Source organism: Ursus americanus, chromosome 33 (genome assembly GCF_024610735.1).
Source record: "Ursus americanus isolate L20-20 chromosome 33, mUrsAme1.1.p, whole genome shotgun sequence".
NCBI lineage: Eukaryota > Metazoa > Chordata > Mammalia > Carnivora > Ursidae > Ursus > Ursus americanus.
The window spans coordinates 22,689,144-22,717,134 of record NC_142159.1 but is presented as its reverse complement, the minus strand read 5'-3'; the positions used below and the strand labels follow the sequence as shown (position 1 = coordinate 22,717,134).

Here is a 27,991-nt window from a genome sequence, read left to right as displayed (position 1 = left end):
GTCAAGTGTTCCTCCCATGTAACACTCTATCACCCTTTCTGTCTCCATGACGCCTGCACGGGGCCTCTGACAGTCTGGCTGCTGGCCTGCGAACAAGCAAATCCCCGGCACAGGACCCGCAGCTGCAGGGCCGTGAGGGGCTGGGTTCTCGCCGGGGCAGGCGCGCTGGGAAGCCTGGGGTTACCGGGGTTACCGGGTTACCTTGTACCAGCTGCGGTCGTGCTCCGTGGCCGCGCTGTAGTACTGCAGCACTTTGGGGATGGTGCTCTCGTTGATGCCCTGCAGGTTCAGCTGCCACTCCCCGAGCTTCAGGAAGCACCTGCACACAGGGAAACAACCCCCACGCTAGCTCCCCTGCCCCCCCACAAGGGGACCAGCCCACTCTGTCGGCAGAGCACGAAAGCCTCCCCGAGCTTCACGCTTGCTCCCAGGAAGAGGCGTGATGGAAGCACCAGGATTCTCAACCACATAGAAGGAAAAAAACGGGTGTTAGGGCTGCATTCTGAATGTATCATCTCTTCTCCTCGACCTGTCCTTCCATGCTAGCGTCAACCAGGATCCGGTATGGGCTAGGTCTGTAGGGACCGACCCACACCGACTTCAGTTTTTGGGGGTATCGGCTGCTGAGGAACTTTTCCTATTGATTGCTACTGGCTTCCCTCACTTCTCCCTTCTCCATTTCTAATGATAAATGACAGAATACATATCAACATATTATATCATGCATTATATTACGTATTATGACATAGATCATTCATCATAGATCATATTTATGATGATAATATGAGCAGCCAACATTTCCTGATTGCTGCTCTCTTCCAGGTACTGCTCTGAATGACTGACGTGTTTGTTCTATTAACCCTCCTATACCGCCTTCGACCAGCCTAACAAATAGGAGCTCTCACCATCCCCTTTTTATACGATGAGGAAACTGAGGCACAGAGCGGTTAAGTAACTCATCTAAAGTCACACATCGAAGCAACAGCATAGCTGGCATTTGCAGACAAGGGGTCTGACGCCCAAGCCAGACACCAGGAGCACGGGAGCACATGGATTCTGTGCGGCTGAGTCTGGGCAAACAGCAGCAGAGGCTCAGCGCAGCATGATGCGATGGCTGCCTGGGGTTCCCACTGCACAAGGCGAGAGCGGCGTCGCCAGCTTGCCGCTCAGGGAGCGCCGAGCACTCCCGCCACGCCACAGAGGCTGCTAGGGTTGGGGGGACTGGAGCACGACTGGCCCCAGCCAGCGGGGACACCTCACCGGGCCATGAGCTTGTGCAGCTCTTGCTTGTGCTGCTGGTCCTCGGTGGCGATGGCGTGCTGGGCCTGCTGCTGCACGGTCTGCACGAAGTGCTGCATGTGCTGAAAGGCGTCGATCTGTACCGGACAAAGCACGGGGAGCCGCTTGGCATTCGGCCTGGCCTTGCGGGAGAGAAACCCCCGTTCCTCTAATGAGCACGCGAGCCGACCTCCCTCCCAGGAGAGCACCCTGGAGCACAGCGTGAGGGGCCCCTAGGACAAGGGGCAGGGCATGACGCTGGGAGATGGTTGGGCTTTTCAAGAAGACTCCTACTTTTCCAACTCAAGCCTCAGCTCTCCTTGGCTAACTGTACTGCTCTTTTGCTAAGCCTTGGAAAAGCTACTTGCCTGGTTATCCCAAAATAACAATTCATAGGAAGAAATGTGAAACAACTGCTTACTTCACGGTACCCATATTGCCCCGGGGGAAACCAGGCTTCTGCGGGATTGTTTCGGGCCCGTAAAACTTCAGTACTTGTTTAGAACTCTATATACCTTGGACACTCCAGCAGAGCCCAAACTATAGTTTTAAAAATCCGACAGAACCCTCAGCACCCAAATAAGAACACAGAGATGGGGTAAAGCCCCTCATCCAACCATCCAAGTGAAATAGGGGGAAGACAGGAGCTGAGCAGACATCTAGGTGAACGGGGTGGCTTCACGGCATCCTTAAGCTGTTCGATTTACACTATGGGACTTGATATACAAGGGAGCAGAGGCACTTGGGTTAGGAAAAGGGAGCGGAACGAGGGAAGGGCAGAGATGCAGAGTCAGAGATCTGGGAATAGGGTACCAGCCATCTGTAATAGCCCACAAGTCCACACACACCAGCATCTTGATAAATGGGGTCCATACTATTTTTAAAGGGCCTCATGGGTGAAGATCGAGCATATAGACATGAAAGCTCCAATGGAAAAAATGGTGGAATGTAAAGCCACCAACACAGAGAGGGGAAATTGTATGTGAGAGAGTGAAAAAGAGGTGACGCGTTCTTGCTGCAGAAGAAGACGGGGGAGAAAATCAACACTTCAAATAAATAAGGTCAGAATGGTCTCCTTCCGTTTTTTTTTTTTTTTTTAAATAGAAACGTGTCAGTAGTGATGGTCTTGAAGGAAAATACAACTCCCTGGCTTGGGGGCCAGGACCAACCTCAGATACTTTTCAACACGAAGAATTAATTGGCATCAACAGCCAGGGCTCACCCCAGAGCCAGAATGACGTGACAATTTATCAGGCAGCGAATCTGCGCACGGGGACAGGGCCGACACGCAGATGTTCCAACAGTTAACAAGACGCCTGTCCCCCTCAGACAGCTGCCTTCACGGGGTTCCATTACTCACCCCGGCTTTGAAAAATGAACGACATTAGCAGCCCACACCTGAGAAGTGATAAATGTTCCTTTAGTTTTTCCTCTGCGAGAACTGCACTGACCAGACTTAAAGCTGATTAAAAAGGAAAGAAAGAATTAAGAGGCAGCACTGGAAAAATCAACCATGAGAAGAGGGACTGATAAGCTGGTGCACCCAGCGTGTCCGTCAAGCACGTAAGAACTAAAGCGGGAGCTCTGACGCCAGGGCTGTTCGGAGCACCCGTGCTCCGTGTCACTGGCGGTCCAGACGCACAGTTCAGATTCCTTTCAGGAGACTCAACCAGGCGCAGAACAAAATATAAATTGCCCAAACCGGGGAGGGCTGCGTGGTAGTTTGGATTTGAAGCTCATTATTAAGTAAATTTATCCAGCACAAGAGAATCTATATCTTTCTACTCTGTGGTGTGGAGGCCACTTATTTTCAAGGAATTCAAAGTGCTCCATTAAAATACCCTCTTTTCTCCACATCCGGGAAGCGAGGACGGAAAACCTGATTTTCTCTCTTATGGATGAAGGACTGGCCATTCAAGGGAAGGGGCTTGTCCCTCGCTCAGAGTTTCAGCTGTGTGTCGTACTCCTGGTTGGTGGGCGAGATTGATGTTCTCAGTGTAGTGAGATTTCACGGAAGGATCGGCCTGCCTCTAGGTTCTGGGAAGTGGCTTGTCTACGAAAACACTGGACATACACCTTCTGCCTGACACCTTCCTGCAAAGCAGGCTCTGCTTTTCTCAAACTCTTTCACCTACCTTACCCAAGGCAGAATATGATTGCTTACTGAATTGTTTGTAGTGGAGGAAAGTAAAGCTCAGAGAGGAAAAGGGACTTGTTCAGTAGCACGATTATTATTATGCAGTTGGACCTCTATGAGTGACTCCTGAACTCCCGTGAAGCTGTGACATCTCTAGCTCTGGTCCTGAAGTTCAGGCACCTAACTTGGAAGACGTTTCTAAATGTCTAATGCCTGTTGTTTCATGGTCTCCCATCAGAATCTGGGCTCCTAAGAAGAGGCCATAACGTGTAGACAGGTTGGACTGTGGTCATATGTTGAAAGAAGCCACTCCCTGGTTGAGACATTAGCCAAGAGGCTCCTGCTGCCTGCCTTCGGCACGACGTTCAAACACTTGGACGCTGTACACAGGAAGGAAACCAGACTACACTCAGATCCAGCACCTTCTGTTTTTCTCATTTGCCTGGAGGAAGGTCAGGCTTTGAATGAATGCCCCGGGGAGTTTGCAAAGACTTACAACAAAACCAAACCAAACCCCCCAAAACAACAAAAGTCAACAAAACTCCCAAACGACACACGTGGAGAATGGAGCTCGGGCCGTTCCTATTGAAGTGAACCCCCGTCGAAGGCCCAGTGGTGGGGTGCAGGGTCCCGATCCCATTCTGGGTGGCTTTCGTAGTCACAGAGTCAACCACCCGAAAAGAAGTCAACTTCTAGACACGGCCCCGGATTTCCTTAAGCGTGCCTTCCACAGCCTCAGCTGCAGTGGTGCTCTGCCCTCCTTTCTCCCAGCAGGCCCTGCCGTGGGGACCACAATGGCGCGAGGAGAAGAGCTGGGGTGCTCCTTCGGTTTGGTAAGGGGGATGAGGAGCCAGAGTGGGTGCTGATTTTGCCTCCAGGGCCAACTTTTTGTTAATCATCACCATCATCCAGGGTGAGCGTTTCAAAAAATAAAACGAAAACCTCCACCCAGAGCCACATCTATTTCCCTATCCGGGGAAGGACCTTTCTGTCAATAAAGTAAGAGGAATTCTATGCTGGCTCCAAGAAGAAGCTCCCTACTGGATTCAGCATGACACGCTGGGTGTTGCTGCTTCTGAATCCCAACTGATGATTGGAAAGGAGACGAGAAGTCTGAAAAACCAAACTGGTCTTATGAAATTTCCAGTCTATGTTTTCACAAATATGCTGCCTTTTGGGTACCGAACAGCCCACTTTCTCTTGGGAGGCTGGGAGGTGGCGGGGGCAGAAACTGTGCCCTTCCTATGTTCCAGCATACTCTGTCTGCTAATAAATACAACTGTCACTACACTCAAGAGTGCGATCAATGGTATACGTGCAGGCCCTCGAATACGACTCTCTTCTGAAATCAGGCCAAGCAGCTTCCTAACAGGAGCAAACTCCCTGACACAGTGGTTTGGATGCGGTTTCCTTCTGGGCCCCGGGGCGGTGAGAAGCCGGTCAGTGAGCATTCTGCAGAAACGTGGTCTACTGCTGAAGGATTCGGATACAGACCTTGCGAGCGCTCTTCCACATGTTTTTCATGTAGGCGTAGGTCACCTGAGGGTGAACTGTTGGCAGAGGGTGGTCAAGTTGCCGAGATGGATCAACTCCCAGGAGCAACACTAAGGTTTTATGAGCAAGGGCCTTAAAAACAAGAGAAGTTGGGTTGTAAACAGAACGGGACCAGGAGGGCCGTTTCCTCCTCAGCCTCCCACCCCACCCTGCGGTGGGGGTTACTCACCAGCCTGCCACTCTTCCCGCACAGGCTGGCATACTTGAGCCAGGTCCTCATATCCTCATGAGGGCTGACCACGAGCGACCGCACCATCAGGATTTTCTGCCAGTCCTCCACAATACGCTGGCAGCCCTGGAACATTCAGGAGTGAGAATTAGGCATGTCCTCTGCTATAGTTTTAACCCCCAACAAGCAACAGCAAAACCTTCCCTGAACAAAAAAAAATTCATTTTTACAACCTTAGCTTTCTCAAGTGAAGGGTACTATGAAAAAAAACACTTCTTAGGAACCTCTCAAAATCCGAGGATCAGGAGAGTATAGGCTCTGATGCGTGAGTCCTGGCGCTGCCGCTTTCCATTGGGGGGACGCCACACATGTTACTTAACCACTAAGAGGGGGTAAAGATAGTACCAACTTCAGAGGGCTATGATAAAGGTGACATGAATTAAACTATTTAAATTTCTTTTCTGGATTGTAAATGCATTTTTTTTTTTAAAGCCAGTTTTTTTTGTTACAGATTTTATTTATTTATTTTAGAGAGTGAGCACGAGTAGGGTGAGAAGCAGAGGGAGAATAGACTCCTCATTGAGCAGGGAGCCAGATGTGGGGCTCGATCCTGGGACTCTGGGATCATGACCTGAGCCGAAGGCAGATGCTTCACCAACTGAGCCACTCAGGTGCCCCAATAGTGCATTTTTAACTTTGATTTTTTTGCTTCAGCTCCTCTGGCTGAAGAAGACGATCACTGACAAATTCAATTTATTTCGAATGTATCATTCCGGGGTGCCTGGCTGGCTCAGTCGGTAGGGTGTGTGACTCTTGATCTCAGAGTTGTGAGTTCGAGCCCCACGCTGGGTGTAGAGATTACTTAAAAATAAAATCTTAAAGAAAAGTATTACTCAAAATTTGAAAGATGAATAAAGTATAAAAGAAGTTTAAACAAATTCTCAAATGGTGCTGCTTGTAGGTGGTGACGTCGACAGTCCTGAGGTTATTAACGCCGGAACCCGCACGAACACTGGCCTAGACTCCTTCTGCTTCATTTTCATTGGTCTCAGATCAAAAAGTGCATATAGAAGGAAAAGCGCCTCATTCACTCACACATATAAATTCTTTTTAATTAAAAAATAGGATGAATTCATTGTTATCAAAAGAATAGGCTAATTTTATATCAAAGACTCCTGAGGGTAAGTAGGCCTCTTCTCTTCCACTTTTGCTGTAAGAAGTCAGACTCAGAGACAAACCACCAGGGGAGCGGGGCTTGTCTCTCCATCGGCAAATCTGTCCGTTTGCAAGACAGACAGAACCAAAGGAGCCGTCCTCCATGGAGGTGAGTCTGAGAGTCTAGCAACAATGGTTGCAGGCTTTTAAATATGACAGGATCCAGGGTGAACCTAAACAAAGAACCGAAGGCAAGTAAGGCTGAGCCCTCAAACTGCCCCATGGGAGACTCTGGCAGGGGATTTCAACTTAAATGACTTGACCGCAAAATGGCAGTTCTCCAACCGAGGCGGCTCATTGAGTGCTTTGACAGCAAGCCAACCACGAGAGCCAAATTTCTACCACAAACTTAATGCTTTATTTTCGGGCCTTGGACCATATCTTTCCACCCCATTAAGTGTGACAACAGTGATTTGGAAAGTTATGAAAACAGGAAAAAGTACTTTGAGTGACTATTTTGGGAACTTCTCATCATCTGCTAGTTTCTTCCAGATGCTGGAATAATCTGGCTCCCTATAAGCCAAAAAGCATCTTGTCTCAAGGCAGGAAAGTCGTGAAGGCCTCAGATGCTGACAGGGACATGATAAAGTCAAACACGGGGTTCCCCTCTCCAAGATGCGTTTACTCCACCCCCGTCTGGGTCTCTATCTGGATAAAGCCTCCCTTGTTAGAATGGCAGAAGACTCATCAGATCTCTGATTTGGAAACTCTTCACCCCATTATGGGCACTTAAAAAAAAAAAAGGGGTGTGTACAAGTCAGGTGGGAAATGCTTGCTTTGTGGAATTCTTTTCTGGTGTCCAGTAGACAATTTTCCACCAAAACATTCACCGGGCATTTCATAATTGCTAATAAAACCTATGAAAGGACCGCATGTGCTCACTGCAGAGCACAAACGACTGTATTCACACACGCTCCTTTGCCCGCTGCTCTTTGCCTGCCAGTGGAATGTGCCCTGAGCTTCCCAGACAGGAATGCAGCCTGGCTTGAAAAGGGTTTGTCACAGCCTACCGAGGGGCTTGGAACCACAGACCCTGATTGGCCTGGAGACGGAATCTGGAAATAGGTGTGGATGGGCCAAGAGGAACAGTCTAAAACCGAGAAGGCTGATTACGATGCACAGGGGACAAGCGGCTTCCGGAGTGGTGAAGGCTTTCTCTCCTTTGCACATGAACTTACCCTCCTCCCGACTAAAGGAATGGGAGAACTGTCCTTTCCAAGAACACTTAAGACTGCCGACTCCCATTTCTGGAACTGACTGTGCCTCATGCTCAAATGATCAGAATGTACAATGAAAACACTGATGGAGGACTTGGAGAAGTTTCTCCAGGAGGGAAACTTCAGTAGAAAACAGTCTGAAGAGAGACTGTGCATGACTGTGACCGGAGGAACTATAAATGGTGGGGGCTGGTCAGCTGAAACATGAGGCAGCCCCATTTAAAAAGCTGGATGCAGGCAGCCAATAAGTAGATTTAGAGCAGTGGTTCTATGTTGGCCACACGCTGGAAGCATCTGTGGCGGCTGAAGAGATACTGATCCTGGGTCTGTCCTCAGAAATGTTGTTTTATTTGGTCTGGGAAGTGGCCGGGGGATCCAGATTTTAAAAATCCCTGCAGGTCATCCTATTGGGCAGCTGAAGCCGAGAACCACTGATTCTGAGGCTGTCTGTTAAGTGTCACTTACTAAACAGTTTCTTGTGTTCCTAGAGAAGGCTAAGAGGAGTGTGGAGAACCGGTCATTCGCTCACAGCTAAGGGCCGAGGCGCACAGCCTCTGAGCGCTTTGCCTTGAATGCCACCCCAGCCTCTGTGGGGAGGCAGGCAGCGTGTGCTGAGCAAGAGCAGGGGAGGGAGAGCGGGCGGGCTACCTGGGGCTTTCTAGCAGCCTCACCTGCAGTCTCTCCCACCAGATCTGGCGGATGATCTCCCGTCGCTCAGGGACAAGTTTGTACTGGATAACCTCCTCCAGCTCGGAGAGCATGTGGCAAGAGACCATGGCCTGTTGGAAGCAAATCACATTCCAACTTAATACTGCATGAACAATCCAAAAGCCAGGATTCATTTCAATCATTCCTTCTGGTGGCAGGGTATCTGCTGAGAATACACAGGCATGTTCCCAGCTGCCTGGGAGCCCTCAATTAGCCACGCTGAAAAAAGAACTGAAACGAGCCTCTAAAACGACTCTGTGCAGAATGTTCGACACTCACCCCATATGCCCGACTGTAGCTCTCTCCTGCCATAGCGGTTAACTCGGCATCCAGCAGGTCTCTGGCTTTGTCGATGCACTAGAAGAGAAACAGGAGAAACACAGAACTGAGCTGTAGGCTTAGGGGTGGGGGGGGGGAGGTGCTGTTTTTTTCAGGCTTGCCAGCTGGCTGGAGGTTATTCATTTCGCTTAAATTCTAGTGACAAAGAGAAAAGTTCACTGAAGAAGGGAGGAAACCTTTTACCAGATCTGTAAGGCTAAAGAAGAATGTTATCCAATTTCTCAGAACAGACAGAATGTATAACAACCGCAAGCTTACCATCCTGAATCCTGGGACTAGGGAGCGAACATGCAGGCTTAGAGATGGAAGCACTGTGCGTCTCCAGAGGACAGCCTGCGGACCTGCTTTCTTTCTTCTTTTCCTTGCTGGACACATTTGTGAACCTGAACTATCCACACTCTCAGTAGCCCCATGTGGTCGACATTGGCTTCTAAGCATCTTGTCCTCATGAGGGAGCGCCTCTGCTCCTGGCAGAGGAACACCCAAACCTGCCCATGTCATGGGGGCTTTCGTGCCTGCGACTTGGACGGCCCAGGCCTCAGCTCTGGTCATGTAAATCCCAGCTCAGAGGATGGCCACGGGACTGCCGTTTGAGTCTTCCGTTTCATCAACTAAACACCCTGCATATGGAACTTTTCTTTCTCGAATGTTTGAGATTGAGGACCGTGTCCCCATCCCTTAAGTGCTCAGGTCATTTACCCCCAGTCCAGTGCCCGTCAGGATGTGGTTACTTCATTCTTTTATTCTGCAAGCCAGCACGGGATCTTCAAATACACTGCTAGCTCTCCCAGAAGGTCATCCCTGTGCGACACCCCTGCACAGCCAGGAGAGGCTCGTGACTGACCCCTGCTGTGGGGGGGAGGGGCTGCTGCTGTCCCCATCCTCCTCGGGTGAGACAGACGGTCTCTCTCTACTACGAGGAATGCTAGCAAAGTGCTCAAAGCATGCAATGATGACCTGAGCTCATTCCAGAACAGTGTAAATGGTAACCTCCCGAACTCCTTTGTCCCTCTCAGAGCAGAAGGTGGCCCTGGCGGATGTGCTGGCAGTCTTCTTCTGAGTATTCTGCTCCCAAGCCTAGATGCCCGTGAGCTCACAGGGCGGAACACCACAGCGGAAGTGCATTAGCCCTTTTCCACAGGCACGGTGTGCCTAGGAACTGACAGGGCAGACATATTATCTTTTCTTTGCTCGATGGTCTGAGTACACGTAAGTTTTTACCTGTTGCGCCAAGGAGAAGAGGTCCTGATGCAGTGCCAGCACGGCTCTGTAAAATGCCCCATCATGGGTGTCCCGAGGGATCATACAGGTATACTCCTCCATGCTGTCCCACTGACCTACACACACACACACACACACACACACACACACACAGAAAAGCATTAGGGTGGTCGGCTTGCTGGGCTAAGGCAGCATCTCAAATAGGCCTTTCATTGTTACCTGCATTTAGTTTGGGGTTCAAACAAGACAAACTTGTGCCTGACGTATCAAAACCCTACAGAGACTCTCTATACTCTATGGGGTTGAGCGAACCAATTTAACAAACAAAGCCACATCTGTCTTCCAAACACAGGACTCCAGTGCTGCCCCAGGGAGTTCCATGAACGATGGGAGAAACCGAGTGAGTGCAAAGCCTACAAGTCAAGAGGCTTTAATGTAGCACCTCATTAACCCAGAGAACTCTCTCAGGTTTCTCTAGGTGAGATGGAATGGCTTTCTTCCCTACTAGCAAAGCAGCTCACAGTTCAATGGTACGTTGGAAATTACATTTTCCCCTAAACAACTGAAAGTGGCTATTACCCAGACAGGGGGCAGGATTAGACAAACAGTTTGCCCGCCTCACTCTGGCAGTACCTGTGCCTCAGGAGGGAGGACATAAATATTTTAAGAGGCTCTGTTATAATAGAAAGATGGGCTATGTCCTAGTCTCTGTATCGGGCAGACTGGGGAAATGGCTGCATCCGGGAAGAGATACTCACTTCCCCTGACGGGGTGAGCACGTATCACATGCCAACATTTCCAAGGCCATCTGCAGAAAAGATAGCAGCCTCATTAGCTGCAAACTGCAGGGCAGCTCATTTTACAAGGCATTTTCCTGCTTTTCACTCCAGATCATCGGCTCATTCATTCTCTATGCCTCTGGGCAAAAGCAAATGGCAAACAATGACTCCTCAGGAAGCAATTTGTTTTTGAAAAATGTTCTGGATCCAGCCCAGAGCTCATGAACGGGAAGGATATAAGCTCTGTGACTCAAGAGGGATGGAATGGAGGTAGAAGGTTATGTAACCTTCTTCTGGACTCCATAGGTGAAGCTCTTCACTTGGGACAGCCTGTGGATTCTTTCCCCTCTTACTGAGAACATCTCTGGAATAGATGGTAATCCTCTCAGCTGGGGCCTGGTGTCAGAAATCTACACGTCTGTGGGGACTAAGAAGAAATCTCTGCCTTAAAATACTCAGGGAGTCGGAGTAAGGTGGGTGAGCGTTGGGCAGCAAGGAGGAAAATAGAAAATACAACTGTCAAAACATTTATAACTGTTGGAGGAGAGGGCATATGGGGAGTCATTATACTATTCTCTTCACTTTTATATGTTTTAGCGAAGTTCTAAAATAATAGTTAAGAGATAAAAGGGGACAGAAAGTTGTCCTCTCTCTTTATTCCAGCTAGGGGTACAGACTTGATGGGTGGAACTCTAGCAGCCATACCAGATCATGAGGTAGACCCCAAGATGGATGTCTCATGCAAAGCACAAAATATGGACAGAGGCGAATGACAGTGGAACCAGGACACTAGGTTGGAAATTTCTACTTCTAGATTTTATTTATAAGAGAAAAAAATGAACCAGTAATTTGTTTAACATAAACAATACCAAACAAACCTCACTAAATATCTCAATTTCAATGCTTGCTCACTGGTTTCCTTGGCTTCCCCAGGAAGAGCCATTTTTACCTGTGTCTAACAAGTTAGTCACGGTCATCAGATAGAAGGGACAGGTGGGAGAGGTACATGTGGATACAAATTTCTGGACACTTCTGTGGACCTGATGTCTCTACCTGGAGTCACAGTGCCTTCCTTTATGAATGCGAGCCGGCAGCCTCCCTCTCCCTACCTTGACCAGGGTGCCTGCGAGGGAAGCCTCACCTAAACCCCATGCAGCTGCGGCAGCCATGCGGGCCATCTTGGCTTGGGTCTCATCATTAACCAGGGTCCACTTTTCACAGCACTGCTGGTGGAGCTGGCCCCTGAAGGAGAAGAGCCATACAGTCGGGTTAGCTGAAGTCACCTCCGTAACCTGTTCATCTTCCTCTCTAGCCCCTTGGCTTAACTGGAGCTACACAGGGACTGGATGACAGGGCCTGCCTGGAACTAAGAGCTTGAAACAAAAAGCACTTTTGACTGGATCCTACGACACCAGAGAAGTGGTCAGCGACTTGTTTGTATGGCCTGGTGGCCCACCATTTGTCTGCGAGTGACTTTATCAAAGACAGGGACTGTGTCTAACTCTATGTGATCTGAAATGTCCTGAACATCTGGTCCTCTTCATAAATATTAAATAGCTTCTGTCCTATGCCAAGGAACTGCAGGCTCTTCCCCCCAGCAGGCCTACAGAGAAAGCAATCCTAAGAGACACATCTGGACACATTCATTTTGGGCTCAAAGCTGTAGGGAGAACGGGCTCTTAAACGTGTGATACGAATGGCTGCAGTCTGAGATGAGACTCAAATGAAATCAGCCAGCACAGAAGAAAGAAGGCTCTACCATGGTCACACCCCCCAGAAATCCAGATGCTCACTCTGAGATTTTGCACGACCATGAGTGTGGGTCAGGACTAGGGAATATCGCGATCAGAATGGTGCTCCACAGACTTTTAATACCCAGAGAGCGCAGACAGCCTCTCAAGAAAGATGTCCTGTTGACTGCTGATGCTGTTGCCGTCCCATGTTCCCCTTCTGAATGAAAGGAAATGAGACCTTGCTAGTGGGCGAACAGGAGCGTGTTTTCCTGTGAGCTTTGAGACTCAGCTAGGAGGGTCTAATCTTTCCTGTTTCCTGAAAGAGATGCCGCAGGATTTTATCTTAAAAGGATGTTTTAACTTGGTCTTGGCAGTGGAGTCAAGAGAAAAGGTACAAGTTCCGAGTGGCCCAGCTCAGAAGCTGTGTGGGCCGTGAGCTGCACCGCATGTGACAAAGATACGGAAGTCAGTCGGTGCTGAAGGGCTCTAGGCGGAGCTCACCGAGAAGCGGACCGGTGACCACATCTAGGACGACGGCTCGGGGCCGTGATCCAGCATCGTGGCAAGGCAGTCATCAACTTCACCATCTCTCTGGCGCATGATCAAGAGAGCCAGGGACACCACATTCTAGTTCAATACACAGCTCAGATCAAAGAGAGGAAGAGGAAGAAGGCAGCCTTCATGCCCTATGCACTTACTGAAGCTCAGTGATGGAAGCAGGATGGAGGGGGATGTCGGCTTCCTGCCATTCACCCCCAGAAACCTTCCACTACTGGGCCCGTGAGGGCTGACCCGAGAGCAGCGGTTCGCACACTGCCCGTGCATCACGATCCCCTGGAGGCTCCTTCAAATGGATTGCTGGGTATCACCCCTTGAGTTTCTGACTCAGGAGGTCTGCAATGGGGTTAAGAATGTACGTATCTAACAAGTTTCTAGGTGATGCTGCTACCCGGGGGCCACAGTTTGAGAACCACTGGCTCAGCAGCAGATTTTTGCTGGGATCCTTCCTGGACGTAGGGGAGCAAGCTACCTGATCTCCGAATGGTCCTTCCAACCCTAGACTTCAAATGTGGATAGCTGATGGCCACAGGCAACTCAGCATCCTCTAATCTTCTGTCAGGAACACCCAGTTCTGGGCCATGGGTCTGGGGATTTAGCTTTGCTTTTCATCTAGAGGCAGGGAGAGAGTTCAGTATGAAACACCACAAACTGTGACCCCAAAAGACAAAACAGGGAGCAGCAGAGGAGCAGCACCCCAGAAATGCGGCCCCGACACAGAGACACAGGCACCGCCTTCAGGCCACAGCTATGGCGAGAGCTACCAGGACACACAGAGGTGGGTTCCTTTCCCATAAGCACTCGTTACCAATAAGAACACAGCATATACGGAATCCTAACTCTCCAAGGCAGGGGGAAAACAAAATCAAATAAATAAAAACTATGAGACTATTTGTGGGGCAAACATGAGGCTCTGTTTTCTGACACCTCTCACAGCGCACCAGGGAACACTGGGTAGAAGGCCCGCGCCCTCCAAGACTTTGACTTTCCCACCTAGTACAGCAGCAAAAAGCTCAGCATTCTTTCCTGTGGAACCCCTAAGTGCTTGGCTGCCTGTGCTCTTGCTCCTGAGCAATCTGTTCTCCCGGACCCGGAGGCTGTATTATAGAGCAGGGTGGGGAGGGGGTTGACTCCCATTCGCTGTGGCAGCAGGTGAGGCTGTGTGTGCCATGCGGCTGGGCTGGGGCGGGGGGCAGATAGCTCTTGTAGTTCGCTTCCTGGAGAAGAGGGTACGTTCTCAGCTCACTGGTAACCCGATTGCTGCGGACACCACCTCTGCTGAACACCAGCCTCAGTCGGGCATATACTCAAAGCAAAAGCCATTTACAAATTGCACACTCAATAGAACTGACCGAACAAACCGTATGAGAACCCTGCAGACGATCAGGAAAAGAATTCTGCTTCTTTCAGTCTGCTGCATTTCTAACTCCCCTGGTCAGCATCACCAGCCACTCACACTGTACAGGTAATTAGGAAACTGGAACGAATCCAAGAGAGCAGAGGTAGAGGGGGCCGAGTCCTGCCATGGCAGGAGACCTGGATCATTTGCTCCTGGGACCCCTCAGGCAGGCCGTGTCGACCTTACAGAGTCAGCTCCCCTGAGTGTCACAGGGGATTCGACAGAGTCACATCTAAAGTCTCTTCAATGCACCCAAGCTATCCCTACGTAACCCGTGGAAGGAAATCTTGTCTCTAATTTCTAGAGTGACGGAGGGGCTGGGAAAGGTCTCAAGGAGGAAGCAACAGTCCAAGTGGACTCTGACAGGTGGGGAGAGTGTCAAAACGTGGAAAAAGGAGAAGAGGAGGAGGTGGGCACTTCAGGAAAGTTAATGAACAAATGCAGACAAAACAAATTCTGTGGGGTTTGGACAAGAGCCAAGTTTGGGCAGAGTTCAGATTATGAGGTAAAGTTCATTGAGAAATGGGTTGAAGTCACAACACGAAAGACTTGGATGCTAGGCTGTGACATTTACACATAAACCCAAGGGCAACAGGGAGACACTAAAACATTTTAGGAACTGGTTAGAGTTGAATTTTAAGAATGTTTACACCTTGTTCTTTTATCTTTCTCTTAATAACACAGTTGCACGATAACCAATTTGAAAGTGGAAAAAAATGGTTTTTGAAATAATGTGGCTAATTCTCCACACACTACTCTTTTGCTTTAGATCAGTTCTGACCAGCAGAAGTTTCCAGAGTCATGGAAATGTTCTGTATCTGCACTGTCCAATGCAGCAGCCGCTAGCCACACGTGGCTACTGAGTACTTGAAATGTGGCTAGTGTGACCTGAATTACTAACTTTATTTACTTTTAAATAGCTACACTTGGCTCGTGGCTACAGTGCAGTTTTAGATACCTGTTGGACGTCAAAAAAACAAAACCAAAACTCAAAAACCTTAGTTGTGCAAACTAATGAGGCAGATGTGATAGGATACGCTTCCTCATGGAGGTGAAGGGGTATGGCATGCTAATTACAGAAATAAATAATAGCACTTGAATCTCCCTAATAATGGTTAAACCAGACAAGCCAATTTCAAGTAATTTTAGACTATTATCTGTATATATGTGATCCAATGCCTAAGGCTAAAATCATTGACATTAAATTTTCATGCAGTACAATTACATCTTTTATCTTAGGAATACAGTAATAACTTTATATTAAGAAATAAAAATAGCAATCGTTTACTGAAGAATATAATTAGGTACAGAAAGAATGTGTAGTCGGAGAGCATTCTTTTTAGAAGACTTCCTCTGATTTTTTTCCCCAATAATATTCTTTAAACTGTCCAAGGTATAAAATTTCAAAACAAATCTAAAGTTGCCTATTTCGGTAGCCTGAGGTTGACTAATCCAATGGAATGTTACGCAGCCCTTCAGAAAATGAGGCAGCACCGGTAGGCAGCGATGTGAAGGGTGGTTATATAGGTTCGGGGAGAAAACAAGGTACAACCAGTGTACGGAGTTCACCGTAATGTATACGGATGCACAGACGTGGACCATCGCTGCAAGTCTACACGGGGACCCGGTATCAGTGGCTGGGGGGCTAAGGGGTTGGTCTGCACAGTTCTGACATGGTTTTGTACTAGTGAATTTTGTGCCATGTGCACATTATCTTTTCTAAAAAATAATGGCTTAAAAATAAAAAATGAATATAAGAATGTAGATTTAAAAAAAAAATCCTTCAGGGACTGAGGTCCCGAATGCAGATCCAAATGGGAGGACACAGGCCTGTGGCATTCTGCCTCCCCCAGATGGCTCCTCGGAGGCCTGCTTTCAGGGGAACCCTAGTCTTTAGGTTGATCTGGCCTCTGAGGAGCTCTGGGTATTCCAGCCTCGCCTTTATTCTGGAAGCTAAAACTGTAATTCCTTCTGCTCTCACTTTCACCTCTCATCAGCCTCCAAATCCTGTCAACACCGCCTCCTAAACAGCTTGGGATCCAGCGCCTTCTCTCCACCCCTTCCCTCTCCACCACCATCATCTCTCCCTTTGGGCAGCCTCTTAAGTGGTCACGCCGTCCCTTCTCCGGTCTCCCTTCAATACACTCCAGACTTTGCTCCGGAAAGGGTTTTGTATATAATGCCAACCTGCCAACCACGGCCCTCCAAGTCTTTAGGCGTCCTGTCAGTAGCCCCAGCTCCTCGCTTGGTGCATAAGCCCCATACCATCTATCTGGGCCCCGGCTACCTCTCCTGCCTCATCTTCTACCTTTCCACATCACACCTGACCTTCCGAGCCACACTGAACTTTCCAAATGCAGAACACACTGCGCTCGCTCTTTCTCACTGCACCTGTTCAAGTTAGGTATCACTTCCTCCTAGAAGCCTTCCAAAACCTTCTAAACCTGGATTAGGGCCCCTTCCTATTTCCCACAGCCCCCTGTGCTTCCACTTTTTGACTGTATTCACTCTCTATCACAGCAGCCCAGCTGTCCGGCCTGCGAGCTCTGGGAAGGCAGGGGCTGTGTCCGTCTTGCTCACTGCTGTGTCCTTGGGGCCTGGTGCAGATGAGTAAGTGCTCAGCAATTACTGGCTGAGCGGATAAACAGGGGACCTCTGGTCTCATGTGTCTGGATAATGTATTCCCGGGCAGGCAGTATGGCATTTTAACTATTTAAAACTGTACAATATTTCATCACCGTACTATGGCACTTTGTTTCACCTATTTTAAAAAAACTGCACTAGATGCTGGCGAACAGAATAGGGGCCATTTTTCCTTCAACGTCCCCCCAAAACTCCCCAGACCAAGACCTGTGCAAGCGTTCTCAGCTAAGCATTACTGCTGCTTCTACCTGGGGTAGCCCAGCCCCATCTCCTTCAGCTGTCTCCCAGTCTTAGTCCTTCCTCCAGGGAGAATGGCAAGGCCACCCCGCTTCCTCCAGTGGCCTTTCAAAGTTGTCCACTCAGACCATTGTCACTGTCCTCTCTGGCCTTAGTAACTATCTACCACGTGCTTGTCTCATGAGCCTCACGATGGAGGAAGGCCTTTGTTTCTGTCTTTTTATTCTCTGGAGTCTCGTGGAGTGCTGGGCAGGTAGTAAGCATTCCACAAAGATGAAGCATCTGAAGAGGGCAGAGATTTGTTCTTCTTTTCCAGAATCATTAGCCAGAGCTAATAAAGAAAAGAGAAAACTGAGGCTTCCTCAGAGGAAGAACCTGAGGTCCTCATAGTCGTCGGTCAAGAGGCAGACAGAGGGAGCAGGTGTAGATCTGGGGCTCACCCGAGCCTATCCCGTCCTAGAGCATTCCAAAGTCTAAGTTTGAAAAAAAAAAAACCCAAATACCCATGTGGTAGATGATTATCGGGAAAATACTAGGTAAAACATAAAATGAGTGTCTTGGGTGAGAACTCTGTGTGGTGGAAGCCCTTTGAATCCCCGAACCCCAGCGAGGGCAACGCTGGCAGTCACGCGGCCGCCGGGGCTCACCATTCCCCCAGGGCCTCGAGGCAGCGCATGCGGCCCAGCATCAGCTCCGGGTCATCCTTGTTGGTGTCCATCTTCTTGTCGTAGGCCACGAGCGCGTCCTCCCACTCGTGCAGTTTCTCGTACCAGGTAGCCTGGATCTCCTGCCAAGGGGAAAAGAAAGAGGACTGTTGTGGGTATGGAGAACACGGGGGTGTATTTTGTAACCCACACACTGCCAACACGGGGGTGAGTTTTATAACCCACACATTGCCTTTCCTAAGGCGCTAGATGCTTCACCTATCCCTGTTCGGCTTGGCTTTGGTTGAAAAGAACTTCAGAATATCGGGAGGTATGTTTGGTGGTGGTGTGAATGCTGGTGACTTGGCATGTGGATGGAACAATGCTGGGATGATAATCTGAGAGCAGATGGCAGGCCGTGTCCCCACATCTCCAGCATGTGGGGATGCAACGACAGGGGAAATCGTTTGGGACGGTAGGAAGTCCTGACCAGAACTCCCGCAAGGATGCCAAGGCCTTGATCTGCTGGAGTGTGGATGGCGGGCCACAGGACCGGGACGGCAGCTGCCTCCCTGATGGGGCTGGAAAGACCAGGCATATCTGCATAGTTGCTGGAGGAAAATAACTGGCTTTTTAAAAGCTCTTGATTCTCTGCGTTTTTAAACTTTCAGGAAATAATGATTTAAAATACAATATAACACTACACTTGAAATTCTTTGGAAAACCTTTCCTCCTTCCATCCAATGTTCCCTCCTGCTTAGCGCTTGGCAGCTTTACCAGCGTCAGGGGCCAAAGGCTGGTTTCCATTCCCCGGGCAGATGGTGAAGTGCCACGCTGAATTGCAGTGCTGGCCACGTGAGGAAGAGGGGCTGTAGTCTCAAAGCTGCAGACCCCAGCTCTCTAAGTGCTCAGGGGATGGACTGTATTACGTCTTTGCCTGCCCCTCCCCCTCCTCCATCTGTCTTCTGGGCTTCTCCATCACCTGCTTAGTAAGTGGCTATTTCTCTACCAGGCCAGCGTAGTGGCTCTCCAGGGATTCCTCTAACAACAAGATGATTCCGCAGTGGAATCTATAGGATATAATGCAGGGCCCACATGAGTTTCCCCCATTACCCTCCGCCCCTTTCTAAATAAAACTGTTATTTGAGTAGTATACATGCTGACAGCTACTCTGCTAAGCTCTCTGAAAGGACCTTTTCTTCCTGAACCTCTGTAAGGACATCATGTCTCTATTCGGTTGTGAACTTGTGCTGAAGTCCCCTCATCTGTTTTTGGCAAGGCCAATCCCTTCTGTGGCCCCTGCATGAATTCTGCCGTCCAGCAGCCCTTTCCCCAGTTTCAGTGAACGGTAGGGTTCACCAATATGGGCATATCTGGCTCTAGGGAAGATCAAACTACCTAAACTACATCTTCCAAGCTTGCTGAAAAGAATACGAAAGAGAAAATGTAGGAGTCACTGTCTTTTCCCATTTTGGATTTCTACCCTGGGTGGGCAAGAGAAAGGGGCTCGTGACTGGCGGCTGGCTCAGGCTCGGCACGAACGAGCGGAAAGCAGAGGGAGCGGCATATGGAGCAGGTCAGGCAGGGGGCAGGATATTTTGAATTGCAATAGCTTGCAGAAACTATAAGGTTTAAGCAATGAATCACACAAGATTCTAATGAGATTGCTGTTACATAAATTGTGCTGAGAAAGCGCAGACTCTGCCAAGAAAAGGCAAACTGTTGTCAAGCTTAGTATGCTTCAGCTACTTAAACATAACAGAAAATCCACCCTGGGTTTAGCAATAATCCTGGCATGGAGGGCCACCTTTAGAACGTGGAGATGGAGGCACTTTCCCTGAAGGTTGGCCCTCTGAGCTGCTGGGTAGAAGCTGTCCGCTGGCAGATTACCTGAGGGCCAGAAGGTGGCGAAGCCTTGCTTCTCTGGGTACTGACTGCGGCCCAAGCTCTACGGACATTAAAGGAGGGGGCGTCTTTGTCTGGGAGGCTACGCTAAGTGGCCCTGTGGCTGACTTTCTTCCCTCTACAGATGAGGATGCTGGCAAAGGTGGATGAGACACAGTCCCTTCTGCTCTGTCATCGGGAGAGTGGCCGTCTTGGTCTAGTTACAGATCTGCACTCGAGATGGCAAAGCATTCCCTGAAAGTTTCAGTCCAATTTCCCAGCCCCTGTGCGAGGCAAAAAACCTGTGAAGCAGCCCCGAATTTCTTCACTCTAACACACTGGGTCTAGATTCTGGCACACCTGAGTAAGTGGCCTACACAACTAACGAAAGGTTCCTCATCAAATACATGGACCCAGAACTTCTTGACCTTCCGGGAAGTCAATGCCGAGCTGATTAAGTCAATGCTTTATATATGGTTAGGAAGTTACCAAAGCACCCTCCCAGGACCACAGAGGGTAATGGAAACATTTTAATATTGATAAGGCAAAGATGGCCGGAGAGAAAAAGCTATGTGAGCAATAATGAAATGGAACAATTCCTCAACAGCACGTATAAATTACAGTATGCTGTTTTCTGGAGGATTGGCTATGGTTTCGTCTGAGGCACGTACTGAGCATTACTGTGCACCCGTGGCAATGCTACTGCCACAGACAACACGAAATAACTCAGGTCAGGGTGATACAGATGATGCCAGACTGCTTGGGTTCAAGTTCTGGCTCGGCCACTGATTCACTGTCTGCTCAGGCAAGGCTGTTACGCTGTTGGGACCACAGGCCCCTTTCCCGGAGAATAGGGTAACAATCGGACCTCTGTCCAGAAGGCCGTCGTGAGGACGGAAGGAGATGGAATACAGAGAGTATGCAGCAAAGTGCCAGGCACACGCCAAGAGTTTGATAAATACCAGCTATTACTACTCATCAGATTCTGTCCTCACGATCGGTATTTGGTTTGAGTACAGTCCACAAAGCCACTGTCTCCTTCATCCTTACGATACAGGAAAGTCAGCATCGGACATCCCCGATTGGGGAAAAAGCAGAAAAGGAAAGTAACTTTCTCAGGGTTGTGGCCGAGGGCCTCCCTAGCCACGTTTCTACCTCTTGCTCTTCCAAAAGGAACGAGGCACTTACCAGCTCTCCGAAGTGTTTCATGGCATACTCTAACACCCCCGCGGCTGCCTCCGGCTGCTGGAGCTTATTATTAATGCTGGGAAAACAAAAGGAAGAGGTGGTTACACTCAACACGTCAGAGGGCGGGAGGTGCAGGGGTCATCGCGGGCAGATGGCTCCCTGGCACGTTGGGGACCACGTCTTGCAGAAGCAAAGACAGCCGTGATTGTGTATGACCACCCAGCAAGCTGAGCCCGAATGACTTCATCGGAGGGATGACTTCATCTTGATCCCACACTCCTGGTTTTGAGGGGGCAGCGTCTGGTAGACAGGAAGCCTCGCTGGCTCTGCGGCCCTTTCTCCAGCCAGCACAGACTGGTTTCCCCTCAGAAATGGTCAGTCGGGCAGCATGTGCCTGTTTTCTAAAAACTAGATTCCCTGGGTCCCAAATTGGCCCAGTTGTAGAACATAACCAGATGAGGTCCCTCTGAACTTTTAACTTTCACTTCCTCTCATCAGTTGCCTCCAGGAATAAGACACAGAAGTGGCGCTGAGGCTGGGTCACTCCTATTAGTGACAGAGCACCCCAGGAACTGTGGCTGTGCAATGACTGCTCCCCTGATAGAGCCCATCTCCTTTGAAGCTGGACGCTTCCTTAGACCCTCTTCAAGAACCACCCCCTCCCTCTGCAGTGGGCAGCAAAGGGACCCCACCCGGGATCACGTGCCTGGTGTCTGGCGGAATGATGTTTTTCACTGACAACACAACTCTGCTGTCATCGGTGGGCAGCACATGGCCACTGGGGCCGACCGGGAGACTGCAATGTGTCGGGACAACCAGGCAGTAGCAGCGACGGTCTGTGCCTGCACCTGGTTCACCAGAGAGGCTGCGGAGAGGTCCTGGAAGCTGGACAGAGCAGGGCTGAGACCCTTGTTCCAACAGGAACGTACGTACGAGGGGAAATGGCAATGAAGCCAACGCTTCTGTTCAGGAAGGAAACGAGGGACGAAGCAGGCCTGAGAAAGTCATGGGCCAACAGTGATGTTATCTGTTCACAGGTGGGGAACAAACTCTGACAGTCCAGCTTGGGAGTCTAGACTGTTCTAATAAGCAAGGGATCCAGTTTACTGCCCTAAGTACAAACTGTCTATTTGACTAGAATTAATTTTTAAGTGGTTTTGGGAAATTCCAGATTTGGGTTTAGTGTGGTAATATGGCAAGAGATTGCTGGGATAAATATTATTTTTAAAAATTCAAATTCCACCACATTTATTCCAATAAAACCATGAAGGAACTGCCCATAATCTGTCAAACCAGAGAAGTTAACATTTGTGAAAGTAATAACCTAATGCCTCATGTTTACAAAACACATTTCAAATAATCGTTCCAACCTGTCACTCCTTTGACCTCACACATCCCTGAGAGAGTGGGCAGGAAAGGTATTACCAGTCTTGTTTCGCTCCTGGGGAGACTCAGGCCCGAAAAGCCAGCAATTTTCCCTCAGGCCTACGGTGCACAGGGACGGTCCCTGGATGATCTGAAGCAATCTTGTGACTGTCCTTTGCTGAGGTGAGCGCAGGGCGAAGCAGCTCTGCATGTGGGGCCAGGAAGCCTGGGCTACATTTCTAGAGGTCCGGCTGTTCTACCTCTAAACCGCACGACCATAGACAACTCTTCTTTTTTGAGTTTTAAACTTCTCATCTATAAAATGGGGCTAATCCCACTTCTTCCACAGGATTTTTCAGGGAATGAAATGAAATAAGGGGTATGAAATTGCTAGGCAGATCTTTATAAATGCTTCTTCCTTCATCTGATTTTGTCTAAGAGTAAAGGTTGCTAGAAACACAGCCATAGGCTTGTGTACAGAAAAAAACACACATCTAAGGTTGAGACTCAAGCCAGGATTGGGAAATCATCAGTGTGGGTTCCAAATTCACCCTGACAAGGACTATTTGAGGAGGGTGCCCAGGCTCTAGGCTCTGCAACTGGAGGCCAAGGTCACTGTACGGATGTCCCTCTCCTTTATTTATAGCAGACAGGTGACTCATGTGGGATCTACTGGGCAGACCCACCTGTACTTCTCTGCTGGTCCTAAGCAAAGCAATGAGCCAGAATGTTCTCTGTAAGTTAGTCTGCCGCAGGACTCAGAAATGTTTCTGATTTCAAAAAGAAGTCATAACATCATAGTTTCTTTCAGGAAGTCCTAAATGAGGTTATTTTAAAATTTTTATTAATTTAAAGTAAGCTCTACACCTAACATGGGGCTTGAACTCACCACCCCGAGATCAAGAGTTGCATGCTCCACCAACTGAGCCAGCCAGAAACCCCGTACAAGTCTTTCTAACAAGCTCACTCACGCAGGGCTGGGTAAGCTGTATTAATAATCAATATTACTGGGTACAGATTTGTGATTATCTAGTTCCTTGAACCCAAATAGAAATTTGGGAAGCATAAAAAGACAGGAAAAAAGAAAGCCAAAGTATATTTTATATATTATCATCAAATATGTAACACACCATATGTAAATATATATAATTATATAGTCCATATATTCTTTCTGGTTCCAGTGTGGACTATTGGGATGGCCGTGATAGAAATATTAACTGCTCTGGTGAGGAAGACAATGTGTTCCCTGCCTAAAGCAAAAGAAGTTAACTCTAAGAATCAGACATAAAAATCCAGGAGTTTCACTAAATGTCTTCCAATCTTGTATTCTGGAGCATATGCTATTTTCAAGAACAAATTACAAACATTGCCACAGCTTGCCTCACTCAGGACAAAGCAACACAAAACCAGAGACAAGCAAAAGGTTCTCCCCACTCCACTCTCCCACTCATCATGCATAAAAAGGAGAGCTTTACAACAAACTGGCCCAAATCAGGAAGCAGTAATTAGGAACCTCAGAGGAAAAATATGAATTTTCCCTTCATATTGCTACAGCTTTGATATCCCTCCTCTAAGGACAGACCAACTTAGCTTTGCAAATTAAAAACAAACACACACAAAAACAACCCAAACTCATCATATGGCCCCCACTCCTTTAAGGGGAAGTCCAAGTGAGTCACCTCACTTCCCACCTAAATGTGGGCGGAGGCAGGGGAGGCTGCAGACAGAGCCCAGTGGGAAGGAAAGAGAGGGGCTGAGTTCCTTGGAGGAACCACCAACCAGGCCTGTAGCAACTGCCAGGAAATCTGGAGGTGTGCCACGAGACTCCTGATAAGCTCTGTGCAGGAGTATGGACAATCACGGCAAAATTACAACTTTGACTAAGTGGACTAAAACATAGCCATGAAAAAGGAGTGGCATCAGTCTGAGAAAGGGTCCCTTTCAAATATGAAATCCCTGGCCTCTGAATCGAGGACCTGAAGGAAAGGGGACGGTACACACCTACGGCTGATGGTTCAGAGCAGGGATTTTAAGTTAGCCAGCTGCTATCCTGTTTATCCTTTCTTCCTCCCTGCTCCCCCTTTATTTTCCTATAGGATTTTCTCCCCAAGCTACTTTTTCTCTTCCTGCCTTCCATGGAGTCCCCCACGTGCGCTGCAAGGTTGCTGGAGGGCGCGACCGCTCATGCGGAAGTTCGAGAAGTACGTCAATAAAACTCTTGGTTGTTTGGGACCTTAACTTTTTCTCCTTCCTCCATGACTTCTGGTGTTCCATTGTGGGAGGCAATGTATTATCATAACAACGAAAAGAAACCTCAATTTATTGAGAGCTTACTGCATGTACCAGGCACTGGGCTTACTGCTTATATGTATTATCTCAACTCAATGAAGTAGACACTAATATTAATAGTCCCGTTTTACATATCAATCACCTGTGGCCCAGGTCACAGGCTACTGTACCGTTACAAAGGATCTTGAGTAATAACTAAGGGTGTGCTGTAAGCTCTGCATTGTGAGGGATAGTGCCTTAGCCTTCTACCCTGGCATCAGCAGGCACATGTGAACAGCTGTGCAGGGAAGGAAAGCAGGCACTGGACGGCGTGTAGGAGCTAACTCTCTCTACGTAATTCGCTGTGCAGGAGAAGGCAGCCCTGCCAGGCTTTCATTTTAACTTCCTCAGGGATGCCGTGGCTGACACTCCCCTCTGACCCCCGAGCTCCCATCTCTATTTCCCCTTTCCTTTCAGAAGCTGCTGATATGCCTTGAAGCCTCCCAACCAGGCCAGCCAGGTGGCCAGAGCGGGCTTTTCCAAGGCAGCCTGTTTGAGGCTGCCAGGCTCACAGACATAGCCCAGACTACAAAGCGTGGGACAGATAAGTGCCTGCTGGAAACTCAGCAGCTAAGCGCCCAATCTCCTGGCTACTTGCGTGACACGCGGCTGTCCTCTGAAATACTTCCCGTTTAAACTCAGATGTGGTTTTATGAGACTGAAGGGAGAGACTGTATGTTTGGCTCGTAGGACAAAATCACCTTTACTCAAAGCCCCCTTAATGAGGAGCTCTTGTTTTATGGGGCAGCTGGGAGTCTTCTAGAGTCCATTCTCTAAACGCTCCCTTGCGTGGCCCTCAGTCTCTCCCTATTACTGCTGCAGGCTTAAACAGGGCAAACTGCGCCAAGCCCCGGCTCAACGACACAAACCAGACCCCACTGACATCAGTCCAGGTAAAAAGATCTCACAACAAACAAGCTGAGAGAGTTGGAGGTTAGGCAGCAACGTGCCCACGAGAACGGTGTGCTGGGGTGACATGTTGACGGATTTCCCACCTCCTCTGGACAAGCGCTGAGGCCCCAAGGAAAAGAGAGCTTTGTCATCTGGTGGGTGGCGAATCCCACAGCCGTCTTCACATGGCAGTGGGGTATATCTGCATTCTGCTCCATCTTCCGGCGGGAGCAGCCAGTTGAGAACTTACAGTCACGAATCTACAGAGCAACCAGAAATGGCCTATCCACGTAACAAATCCCAGCACCCACCACTGAACCCGGGGTTAGAGAGACTGTGAAGAGACAGACAAGCAAACACAGTGAGGGAGGAGAGCAGGGGGGAAGAGGCAATGATAGCACTTTCACTCATTTCCCACCTCCCCTTTCCCACCCCAAGATTTAATTTTTATTAAGGGAAGCTGAGTTGAGAACTAGAAACTGGGAAAATTCTTGGCAACTAAGGGAAACGCTTTCTAGAGTTGGGCCGAATTAACAAATAAGGACAAGAAACTGCTTCAACGCCTTCCCTAGCACACAGATTACACCAAACATCTTTTCTCCCCACTATCCAAAAATTCCTCTTCGGAAGCAGGGAAAGTGCTAGGGTAAGTGACGCCGACGTGAAGGAGCTTGTCCCATGGCCTTCGCAGGCGCCCCAGCAAGAGTGATGGCTAAGGAGCTAGGGCTGGGGGGGCCCTGCTTACTTCTCCATGACTCTCCCTTTCGAGCCTTTCCTCAGTGCTTTTCACATGCAGGATGCGACTAACCGAAACGGTTAGTCGCTAACTGCGCAAGGTCTTAGTGCTGACCACAGCAGTAAGAGGGTTTCTGCTTGGCATCCAAATGACCTGAGGAATTCCGCTGTTTCCTGAAGGGGTTTCGAAGTCATTGCTCCACAGGCTTCTAGACTGATGTCAAATCCAAAGTAATTTGGCCTGATAACTAATTCTTTCTTGTATGGCTCATCTGGTTATCGATCGCATCTCTTAGCCTTGGTGCCTCGGTGACCTTTAGGCCATTAAGAGCAAAGCCCGAGCCTGTCGGAAAGTCAGTCAAATAAGGAGCATCTGCGGTCACATCTGGGGGACCACTTAGGCTTTCCTAGTGCTCCCATCAGGAATTTATGAGAACATTATGCACTCGTTTCCCAAATGGCTCTGGGCCTTCTTTCTCCTGTCTATTTCGAGTGCAGACCAGAGTCTGTGTTTTACTTGGTTCCCTGTCAAGTAAGAATTCCCTGAATTCCCTTAGCGCTAGGCTGGTGACACATGCAACACAGCCGATGGGGACCCTGGCGGGTCTGACGAGAAGCTCCTGACCAGCTGAGATGAGGCCAAGCTGGACACTGCTTTGGGTCCTTACCACTGCATCGAGCAGTCTATCTTGCTTCTCCTATAGAGGGGTAACTGCTTCAGACCATTCCCTGACCCTTCTCTGAGCCCCGAGACTTAGCTCTGTGCCCCAAGCATGATTAAAAACAGAACGGCTTGATTCCTGCACAGAGCCAGGAAGATCTGAAGCTGGCTGGGTCCCAATGTCTTTATCAGGCAGTTACCCTGGGACTCTGGGGAACTCAAGGATGCGACAGCCTCTCTCTGAATAGGGTAAGTGAAAAGCAAAAGGCCAGCAGTGAAGACAGAAGGCAACGTGAGAGCATCTGAAGTGTGACACGGAGAGAGGCCATGAGGGACAATTTAAACGCAGGCAGGCGGAAAGTGAAGGCAGGCGGGTTGGCCTCAGTCATCCACCGAAAGCCAGAGTCAGGGATGACAATAGCATCCCTGGCTCTGTTAGGGTCAAACTTCCCTTTTCTGCTTCGGGAACTCAGGAAAAGTCACTTGACTCCTTTCCTACATATTAACAAAGGGAAGGCCAGCCTCGTCAGGAGGTTTCAAAGCTGGGACATTTGGTGTTCCTGGTGCTCTAAGGCACCTAAGGCATCAAGATAAAAAAAGATTTGATGCAGAAGAGGGGGCCTGCCTTGGACAATCAAATGGGTTCCTGAGTCTTGCTTGGTCTTCACCCTTTCCCTCGGTCACAGTTTAAATGGTACGTCTGTCACAATACCTAGAGGACATGCTAAATCTGTATGTGAGAAAGTGGGGATTTTCAAGAATAAAAAAAGACAGAATGCTAACAACTGTGTAGAGACAGAGATTAGGGTCAGGGGAGACAAAAAAATCCTATCTTTCCAAGATTGGAGAGGGGAAGTATGTCTTTCACTGCAACTTAACCACCTTTTAAAAAATATTGTTTTCACCTATAGCTATTCTATGTAATTAAGTGGTGAGCAGAACATTCATATAATTTTGTATTTTGCTTTTTCACATAACAGAGACGTTTCCCACTTGATCTCGTCCTGCCTATGGCTCCCATGCCTGTGATCAGTCTCCCGGGCGCACTTTCTTGGCTGGTGGCGGACAGACCCGCATCAGATTAGCGGCCCCCGGGCGCGCTGCTCAG

General features: G+C 49.0%; 1 protein-coding gene across 1 annotated transcript in view; it reads right to left on the bottom strand.

Annotated features, from left to right (window-relative positions):
• MTOR (mechanistic target of rapamycin kinase) overlaps positions 1 to 27,991 on the bottom strand; it is a 122,801-nt gene that overhangs the window by 20,705 nt on the left and 74,105 nt on the right. The window contains exons 29-38 of the mRNA XM_045776888.2: positions 20,904 to 20,979; positions 17,835 to 17,974; positions 11,759 to 11,859; positions 9,839 to 9,954; positions 8,558 to 8,635; positions 8,242 to 8,349; positions 5,139 to 5,264; positions 4,910 to 5,041; positions 1,261 to 1,376; positions 202 to 319 (exon numbers count right to left, since the gene is read on the bottom strand). Coding sequence (XP_045632844.2) covers positions 202 to 319; positions 1,261 to 1,376; positions 4,910 to 5,041; positions 5,139 to 5,264; positions 8,242 to 8,349; positions 8,558 to 8,635; positions 9,839 to 9,954; positions 11,759 to 11,859; positions 17,835 to 17,974; positions 20,904 to 20,979 — 1,111 coding nt within the window. The remainder of the gene's footprint in view (positions 1 to 201; positions 320 to 1,260; positions 1,377 to 4,909; positions 5,042 to 5,138; positions 5,265 to 8,241; positions 8,350 to 8,557; positions 8,636 to 9,838; positions 9,955 to 11,758; positions 11,860 to 17,834; positions 17,975 to 20,903; positions 20,980 to 27,991) is intronic.